This window comes from Vigna unguiculata, chromosome 11 (assembly GCF_004118075.2).
Source record: "Vigna unguiculata cultivar IT97K-499-35 chromosome 11, ASM411807v1, whole genome shotgun sequence".
Classification (NCBI taxonomy): Eukaryota; Viridiplantae; Streptophyta; class Magnoliopsida; order Fabales; family Fabaceae; genus Vigna; species Vigna unguiculata.
In genome coordinates, this window is record NC_040289.1 from 39,938,604 (window position 1) to 39,948,683 (window position 10,080).

Here is a 10,080-nt window from a genome sequence, read left to right on the forward strand (position 1 = left end):
TTAAAATTTTAAAGTAGGTTATTTTTCGACCTCTATCATTACGATATTGTTAGAGTTAATGGTAAGTATTTAAATTCTATAATTTTTTTTCTGATTTTGTTTTTAAAATGTGCAGAGAGTTATAAGATAAAATTGTATTTAAATTGTTTTTAACTTCTACTCCTAAGTTGTATGAAATTATTGAGTATACCAACAAATCACTAATCAAGATCTGAAACAGTTTTTGCTTTTATAGTCGTCATCAATATTTTGACCTCAAGTCTCTTGAGATAATATTGTTACTGTCAATTATCTCATCCAAAATATTGTCTGTTTTAGAACTTGGAACTCATTCACACAATCAAAATAGATTGTAATCAAGTAAGGGTTAAGTATATTTTTAGTCATTGAACTTTGACTCAAAATTGGAATTCGTCCATGTCCGTAACTTCAATATATTTTGGTCCATAAACTTAATAAATGAATGAATATAGTCATTTTAACCAAATTAGGTTAATCTTTTTATGTGTCTCATAGTATATATTCACTCGAAAATGTGTCATATGTAGATATTGAATCAGAAATGTGTCAAACTGTATAAATACCTAGAATACTAACATGAAAAACGTTCGACACACATTTCATTCATTTTTAAAGTTCAATAACCACAATGTATCGAAATTTTGAACATTGACGAATTCCAATTTTGGATCAAAATTCACGGACTAAAAAACATACTTAACCCTACAAATAAATATAATATAATTTTTTTTAAATATATCTATTATCATTTGATAAAATACACTTTTTGAAAATCATGATTAATTAATTTTTATTTTAGAGATTCACCGAGAAAAATAAATAAAAATAAATACAATTTCAATATATATAATAAATTGACATTATTTGTGATTTAAAATTTAAAATTTATACTTGCATTGTTCACGAGTTTAAATATAAAACTGGTTGTTCTAAAAATTTAATAATTTAGTTATGAAAAGTTTTCTTTTAGTAATCCAAACTAGATATACTATTTACAAATCATTTTCACCTTAACGTGACACAAAAATTTCTTAGAATATAACAATAATAAATTATATCTATAACTACTATAACAATGAAGGATTATCAAAATCATGTCTAAAAATATTTCTATCCAAAACACACTCAGTATTCATAATTTCAACCAACATCTGTTTTCCTTAACCAGAACAGAAAATCACTCTGAAATGACACGATCTGTGAGAAGAAATTAACCAAACACTGAATAAAAGTTTCAGATACTATCTCCTGCTAAAGAAAAAGTATTCATATTTTCACACAAGAGAAGGAGTTTCTTATGTGCCCACGATGAACAATTAGCACGTGTTATCGTATAAAGAAAAAGGGCACCAACGATTATCACGTGTGGTGTGGGGCCGTGAAGGGTGTCAAATTCCATAAATATGAATAAAAAGGTTAGATTTTTACGATAAGTATTTAGAACTCATAAATTTGGATTTTTTTGGAGCATAAAAGTTACAGTGAATGATTTTATTCTGCATGATCTTAATTTGTAACTGATACAGTGACAGTGACAGTGATGGAATTGCGTAGGCAACAGGAACAACTTCTTCGGCAGTTTCACTGTCTTTTAATAAAGTTTATAGAGTCCTATGATGTTATTACTCCTTAGCATAGAATAAGATTAAACAGCCAAAGTGTTGTTACAAGCAGTAAAATCCTGAGTAGTACATTATGTACGTTTGTGAGTAATGCCTTATTAGGCCAACCACTTCCCAATGGTGATGTGTTCATTGTCCTTTTCAACACTAAATGTCTTCAAAAGAAAATTAATGGTATCTGAGGTCATCAATGTATCGCTCTCAGAAAACCCTCTGATACGAAACTTGTAAGGTTTTCTAATCACATAGTCAAAGTGCAACAGAATATCAGAGCCATCGGTTGGAGGGTTCTCATGATCCAATGACAGTTACCATATATCATAATATTATTTTTCTCAGCTAGTTGTTGGTTGCTGCATCTATGTCAAGGTAGAGCCAGAGGAGTTCATAGTCTTCCTAATAGTAAAAGTCGACCATAGAATCTCAATAGCATTACTTTACAAACACAAACAAACAATTTCATCAAAATCTATCCCTTAAACATCAGTGTGATGATAGAATCAAGGGAGGGAAATCATCACAAGTTGGTCAGATAAAGCAGCTACTTGGAATGGATGAGAACTCAACTTACCCTTTTTGATGTAGAAAGAAAGAAACATGGTGGTTAAACCGCTGCGTGAAAAAAGGTTGTTTCATGTTATTTTATCAAAGAATTAACTTCAAAGTTGACGAAAATAAACAGAAGCCATATGAGGTAGTTATGATATGAGATGAGAATCAATACCTGCGCCTCTGCTACTACATAGTACCCCACAAAATACTTTCTTTTCTTTTCTTTTCATCCCTGCACCAATATATTCATATCTAGTATAGTGAAATACCCTTTTACTGGGAGGCTATGAAAAAACCATGTATCCAATAAATTTGAGCTGTTTGATTGGATGATCCAAGCCTTTATATCCATGACCCATATGGGGAACCCTCATGTGGCACACAACTACCAAACTTGTCCTTAGAATATCTTACAAATTCTGACTTTTTGGAGTTTCTGATATCTGGCTTGGCTCCCCATGCCACCATGTCAGTGTTCCATTTGATATGTGGCTTATGGGGTCTCTTGTCTGTGAGCTTTTGTACTGGTGTGGGTTGTGCTTCATGCTGTCCTTATCAGCTGTTTCAGCAGAGTAATAGAAGGTTTGAACAGAAAACAGATAGGTTTTGGAAGTTCAGTGAAGAAGCTGATAGATGGGTTGAAGTGCAACTGCCCTGTGATCTCATATCTGGTGGTGATAGTTTGTGTGGTAAGGTGAACACAAGGGAAGAAAGCGTGGATCAAGAACAGGGATTTGATGACAAAAAGATGAGACTGGACAGAAAAGATGATAAAGTAGGAGTTGTGGGGCCCTTGGATGTGGTTCTGATGCCTCTGAGAAAGAGAGTTTCACTGACCAAAATGTCTGAGACATCTGTGTGGATCACTGGTGAAAGTGGGTCTATCTATGAGAGGTTTTGGAATGGATTGGAATGGGTGATGGCCCCTCATGACTTGCCAATATCAGCAGGACGTGCGGTGGCAGTTTTTATCATCGGTCAGATGATTCTTGCTTTATCTGAATCAGGAACTCTGTATCAGGTTGTATATATCAGTTCTCAGAATTATATTTCATTCAGAATATATATCCACTCTTCTATTAGGATACATTTTAAACACTACATGCATATAGATTGTCAACTGGGCAAGCAATTTTAATCACTCACCAATATGATTTGATTATTCACTTTAATCATTCACTTCTCTGCTGACTTTGTTTATTTTAGCAGATGCATTTTCAACTTGGTGAAATTTCACAACCAGTTTGGGTTGAATTCTCACCTGCACTTGGTCAAATTACAGATAATGAACAGGAGAGAAATACTTTGACATTAATGAAGTCTGGTGTGGTTTCAGATGATGGGCAGTGAGTACATATTGAAATTTTAGTTTCTGAGATCAAACACATAAAACACAAGGATGTATTTGAATTTGGTGCTTACTTAAAGTCTGAAACCTATCAAGCTCTTAATGTCTCGTTTGTGTTGTTGCATTGTCCACAGAAGAGGTTATTTCTGCACAAAGAATGGAACTCTTGTAGAACTTGATGTGGTCGAGTCTCCAAGGTAAAACTCAAGTTTCGGAGCACATAAATGTACATAAGTTAAATCCTAAGCAAATATTACTAATTTCGGTCCTATTTTGCCAATATCTATAGAACAGATGGACAAATCATGGCCAACCAGCTGGAGCAAATGTTGCAGCAATAGCTGCTGTTGCTTCTGCACGAGAAGCTGTATACACCATAAGGTGGGTGATGTGTGTTGCTTGAAACTCTTTGATTCGTAAATACAACAGTAAAGAAAGACAGAAAACAAAGTTGAAATGCATTGTTCTTTTCCTTCTTTTCATGGACCACCGTGTTGTCTTTAAACAGTATCAGACATCATTTTTCACCTTTTTGGAGTATAACATGTTTAACTGATGATATGATGATGTAGCTCTTCGGGAGATCTTTTTGAGTATAATCGAAAATCAAAACCGTCCTGGAGGAAGCATATATGGCAAGAAAAAACAGCAAAAGTTTCACCTTTGATTCCGTCTAAAGGGTGCATTTTAAATGGATTAAGTGGTGATCATTCTGAATCTCTGTTTCTTTTAACCAAGGTACTGTTAAAGAAAGTATTTTGTGAACATATTTTCCATTATCAGAATATGAGTGCAATAGTAATCAGGAAGATATTGGTGAAAACTCTCAAGTTGATGCCCAGTTAATTGTCTTCGTAAGGAGAAGAATAAGCTTTACTAAAATTAATTATGTCAAGTAAAACCATTGTTCCAATTAACTTCATAAACCAACTGAGCATCTTGTTAAAATTTAGAATTTCATCTTAATGAGGCCCTTTAAGAATCTAAAAACCCTGTCTCTCTTGGATACCATGAAAGAAATGATAATTGTACAGGAAGGCACTTTGGTGGAGAGAAGATTACATCAAAGGAAGTGGAAATGGGTAGTTCATGGAAGTCCTGAACAGCAAACTTTGACATCTATTACACCAGCTTTGCAAGATGAATCAAGTGAAGCATTCATTTCTTTATTTTTTACTACTTCAGCTGGATCTGTTTTTGAATATCAAATGCCAAAACAATTAGGTCAGTCATCCAATTGTTCTAAATCTGTTTAACTTTTATCCATGATTGATATTTACTTCTATGATTACATTAACACCTTGATTTCACTAAATATGAACTTTATTATTTGGGATTTTTCAGTTTCATTCTTTATCTATCAATACACAGAGGAGTTTGTGAGACATAATGTTCTGATTTTCACCAGTAACAACTAAGTAAACAATTGGAATAGTAATCACCATCACCAAAACCTATCATCCATCTGAAATTTGATCCCTATACTTAGGAAGTAAATAAGAGACAATTGTCATTCCCAGCTATCTTTGCTTGTATCTCTTGCATAGTTTACCTCACTTTAGCTGTTTGATAATTAGGAACCAAGAGTAATCAATTGATGGTTAACTGTTATGTAATCAAATTCATAATCTGTCAAGAGCCTGAAAGATTGTTGCAGCTTAAGAAGATTATTTGTGGATTAGATTCATTATTTCAACATCGGTGAACACTTGTGACAATTCCTACTCATAAGAATTGCTAGATATATTTTTTCATTGAAGCCACATATGCAGAATAATGTAAGACATAGAATACTATCAGTGAAAGACTCAAACTATTGCTGTTCCAACAACAGTTTTCTATCTGAATACTACATTCTAGACATTGATTTTCACATGAAAACAGGCAGTGTTCATAATAATCAGTTTCCAGAAGCATGGGGAAGTCATGAGCATCCCTCACATGCTAAAGCAGCAAGAGGTATACCTGGATTACCATTACAAGTTGGGAGGATACTGTATGCACTAGATGATGGTAGACTTGGAGAACTGCATCTAGCAGGAATAGGTGGTGAAAGTTCAGGACCATCTGCACCACAAAACTCTCGAAGGAAAGCATCAATGAAATATATTTGGACTGTATTAGATGTGCCAGAGAGTGAAGGATGGAATGCAGAATATTGTACAGAAGAACGTGGCCCCAGAAATTGTATGATAGGCACAAAAGATGAGTCAAATGATTCAGGAACAAGTTCAGTAACAGGTAGGAGAAAACAAAGCCAAGCACAGAGTTATTACTTGTCTGTAGGCACAGGTGGTGAAGTGAATAAATCTTCAGAAGAATACAATCTACCAGATGACTGGACTAGTAGTAACTTCCGTTTGAGACTGTTGTATGAAGGCAAGTCATTCTTCTTAATAAACAATGATGGTTTGGTTTTTGAATACGTTTGTATTGAGAATGTATGGGTATGGTTGAAGCATGATAGCTCCTCAGCTATGAGAGGTATTGTGGGGAGCTATAATGGAAGTTTGTTTATGGTTGATACATTTGGGAGTTTGTTCCTTAGAGAATGGAGTGATAACGACATAGCATGGAAAAATTGCACTGCTTTGAGGAAGGGGAGACACATTATTGGAGGCCAACCATGGGATACACTACCAGGTAAAGCAAGGAGGGCTACAACTGAAGATTCAATCTTCTTCGTGAGCAAAAATGGAAGATTACTGCAGTTCATGGTAGGTAAACAGTAACACAATTTTCTCAAACTAAAGCATAAGGTACAAGATGATAATATAGGTGCAACCTATCCACTTTTTAATTGCTTAGAAGTTAGAATACTTAAGAGACAAGCCTTGACAAAAAATGTTTGAAGTGTGATGGAATGACACTTCAAAAAGGTTAAGATGTTAGGTAGAAAGACATCAATGATTGTAAGCCTCTTAACAAAAGTATGTTTGTACTTCCATATTTTCTGCAGTTTGTGTCTTAAACATTGGTAACTCTGCCCTTTGAACCGTTAAGAACTTGTGTCTTTCCACAAGTTTGCGACGTCACAAAAACAAAGTAAGTAGCGAAATGAATTAATTAAAAGCAGTCAAACTAAAGTCTTATTTACAACACACATGGATTAAACATTAATATTTTCAGGGAATAAACTCTTTAGACGTCAAATTCTGCTACACTAGCTAGATATGAAGTAAAAATTTACATGTTTACCCAGGTGTACATGAGGAGGTTTAAATGGAAAGATTGCAAAAATCCTCAAAATGTGAAAGTTGCGAGTATAGTTGACCAGGAATCGTTCAGGGAAAATATAGTCTTTGTCACTGGAAGAAATGGTCGCCTATATCAGTATAACAAAGTGACTGAACTGTGGCATGAGCATTATCAGTCTCAACATTTGATTCTCTCCCAGTTTCCTGGAACAGTCATAAGACCGTCAACAAAATCACTCTCAGGTTCTCTCTTCATGCTTTCAAGAGAAGGTGGCCTTGTTGAGTACCAGTGGAATACTTGGTATGGATGGAACTGGGTAGAACATGGCACACCTTATAAAGGTGTTACACTGGTTGGTTCACCTGGTCCTAGCTTTGAAGGCAGTCAACTACTTTTGATAGGCTCAGATGGAAAAGTATACCTGAGATACATGGACAACAGTGCATGGAAGTGGAAGGATTGTGGTTTCCCCAATGTGGAAAATAAAATTGCTGAAGCACATAGTGGAAGATTCAATGAGGAGAAACCAGATCAGATTGATGGAAATTGTGCATCTGGCTTGAACAAGGACAATGATAACCTTGTTGACCTCAGCTTAAATTGTGAACCTAAGGTAAAAGTTAGTCTATAGTTACTGGTTGGTTAAAATTGACATCATTGTACTTTGAAATACAAAAAAAATAAGGAGCAAACAATAACATAGAATTGACTTTGAATCTTATACAACACAGGTGGCATCCACAAGACCAATTCCATTTTCTGAAGGTTCTGTCATATTTGAGCTCAGAGATGGCAGGGTAAGAATCTTATCACACTGAGATTCCAATTATCTGATGGAAAACTCTTATTATAAGTATATAATCACATATATCATCCATTCTTTAAAAAGAATAACTATTTAGAAAGAAAAACTTGAAGGATGGATGTTATAAAGATTCAGGTTCTGTGCGTTTTTAGTTCCCATTTGTCAAACCTTTTTTATATTGTCTGCTGTAACTTTTCACTACAAGGCATGAGCCATAATATATAATACTATATCTAGCTTGAAAACTTGCACCATCATACAAGATACCTGGACTGAATGAATTCCACCCATTTTGGCATTTGTGATGCCCTTTTGAAACCTGCCAATTCAAACTTTCTCACAAGCAAAGATACTGAAAAGGTGTTTTGGTATTGTGCTGAAATTTATTGCTAAACAGTTATATAGCTAACATCATGACTTATGGCAGTTAGCAGAATTACAACTTGCAGAGGAGAAAGAATGGGCTTGGTCACGGATTATTGGCACTCCAAATAGTTTATGCCTGGAAAATTATTGGATTACACTTGCAACATCATAGTGTTGTCTGCAATCTCTCACCACATGACAGGGATCTTATCACAAACACTTGGTGTACTGACAAACATTCTTGTTAATTGCTTAACTCCTCCAGAGGCTGAAATAGTTGTGATGTTCAGCTCAAAAGCCCGGGGAGAAAAGCCATCTGAAAAAATATGTGAAAAAAATATAAACATCAAATAGATAATATATAAAATGCATGTTTAGATTAACTTGTTTCTATAAAAACACTGTGTGTTGTTTGCTATAATCTAAAATCTATGACTTGTAAATAATGTGTTGTTTGCTATAAAAACACTGCCAAAAAGACGAAAAGGAAGTACATCAGTAGGATGTTCTTTTGGCAGCAATTAAAATTTTTTCATGTTCTAATAAATGAGAATTGTAAATTTTAGTAATGTTTAAGATTAAAATTAGTTAGTTTAATTTGACTACATTAAAAAAGTGTAATGTTCATTTTTCTTTTTATTTGAACATTCAATTATGATCTAGTAATTTCTATTTAGCTTCTTTATTTATCATTTATTTATGATGTGTTGATTAATCTCACGTACCCGTATTTGATATTTTGAAATACTTTATAAATACTTACCAATTAAGTATCTAATATGTAAATCAATACTTTTATAATAACGATAATTTATAAAATTTTATGTTAAAAATGTTTAATATATTTGATTTGAATTTGGATTAACAAAACAATAATTATATATTTATCATGTTTTTAATAACTTTTTTGTATTTTTTTAATATGTATATATATCAGGCATTATATTATATTATTTTCAATTATCTTCAAAATAACTGTACCAGCGTATATATATTTGATACACATATCATATTTGTACATCATAATTTATCATAATTACTACAATATCTATTTCATAAATTTTGTTTAACAAATCAATTCAATTTTCTGAACATTAATAAATGTATTATAAGAGTGGATTCATTCTTTGGCATGTACTTCAACTTTTCAAAAATACCATCAATGATAAATTAACCATGGTTCATTGTAGTTTAATCACACAACATATTTCGATATAGTATTTCAAAATAATTTATTTTTAAGAGTTTATAAAATATAAGTCATAAGTTATTTGAGGTTAATTTTAGCGTGAAGCTTATTTAATCTTCTTTCATTGTTGTTTCTTGAATTTTATATTATTTTGTTTTTACTTATTATCACTTGTTTCAATTATTACTTATAGAATTATTAATTTATTAGTTTGAGTTAATATAAAAAAGTAAATGAAAATATATTATATATTCATTCTAATTATTACAATGTTATTAATATATTTATTGAGTTATTTTTAACATTTTATGTAATTTAAATTAAAGAAATATTTAAGGTTGTACATTGAAGTAACTAATATTTCATATATTGTGTAAACATTACACATAGCAAAAATTATAAAAAAGTAAATTCAAGGTCATAACATTTTATGTATATACATATAGTATTTTAAATGAAACTAAATCAGGAATGCATATCGAAACAAGTTTAACGAATATATATATATATATATATATATATATATATATATATATATATATATATATATACTTTGTCGTCTTTATTCTATATCCATATATACGTATTAACTAGTTTTTTAAATTTAACTATTTTTCTAAATTATTGTTTGTTATCAGCACACATGCACACAGTTTTCACCGGTATTATACTAAAAAAAATCAGATATTCTCCTTAACCAATTAATTATTGCAACAATGAGTCTGTTTAACATCTTACTACTTTCTTAAATTATTTAGTTTAAGGAAAAAAATAATCTTTTTATTCTGATCTTCTAAAGATGTTTTTAAAAGCATTTGTCCAATCATATAAATAAAAGTTTGACTTAAATGTCTTAAAATAAATTGTGTTTTTTTTTTCTTTTTCTTTTCTTATCTCTAATGAAATTGTGTGATGCCTTCTTCCCATGTGATTTTTTTATTTTATCATCACCTAAATACCTGTAACAAATTATACCCAA

At 32.0% G+C, this 10,080-nt stretch overlaps 1 protein-coding gene and 1 long non-coding RNA gene across 3 annotated transcripts; one reads left to right on the top strand and one right to left on the bottom strand.

Moving 5' to 3' along the window:
• Positions 1-1,478: 1,478 nt before the first annotated feature.
• LOC114169464 lies at positions 1,479-2,447 on the bottom strand. Its single transcript, XR_003600939.1, has 2 exons — positions 2,368-2,447; positions 1,479-2,255 (listed from the first exon to the last, which is right to left on the bottom strand). It is a non-coding gene; the product is annotated as an uncharacterized LOC114169464 (long non-coding RNA).
• Positions 2,416-8,311, top strand: LOC114169463. Of its 2 annotated transcripts, none has more exons than XM_028054619.1 (10): positions 2,416-3,216; positions 3,402-3,541; positions 3,678-3,740; positions 3,838-3,924; positions 4,116-4,281; positions 4,578-4,767; positions 5,428-6,260; positions 6,746-7,354; positions 7,473-7,538; positions 7,974-8,311. In XM_028054619.1, exons 1-10 carry the CDS (start codon positions 2,662-2,664, stop codon positions 8,082-8,084), a joined length of 2,820 nt encoding a protein of 939 aa, XP_027910420.1. In that variant the 5' UTR covers positions 2,416-2,661; the 3' UTR covers positions 8,085-8,311. The 2 variants fall into 2 exon arrangements, with proteins under 2 accessions (XP_027910420.1, XP_027910421.1); XM_028054620.1 differs by having other exon boundaries at positions 3,405-3,541.
• The last annotated feature ends 1,769 nt before the right edge of the window (positions 8,312-10,080 follow it).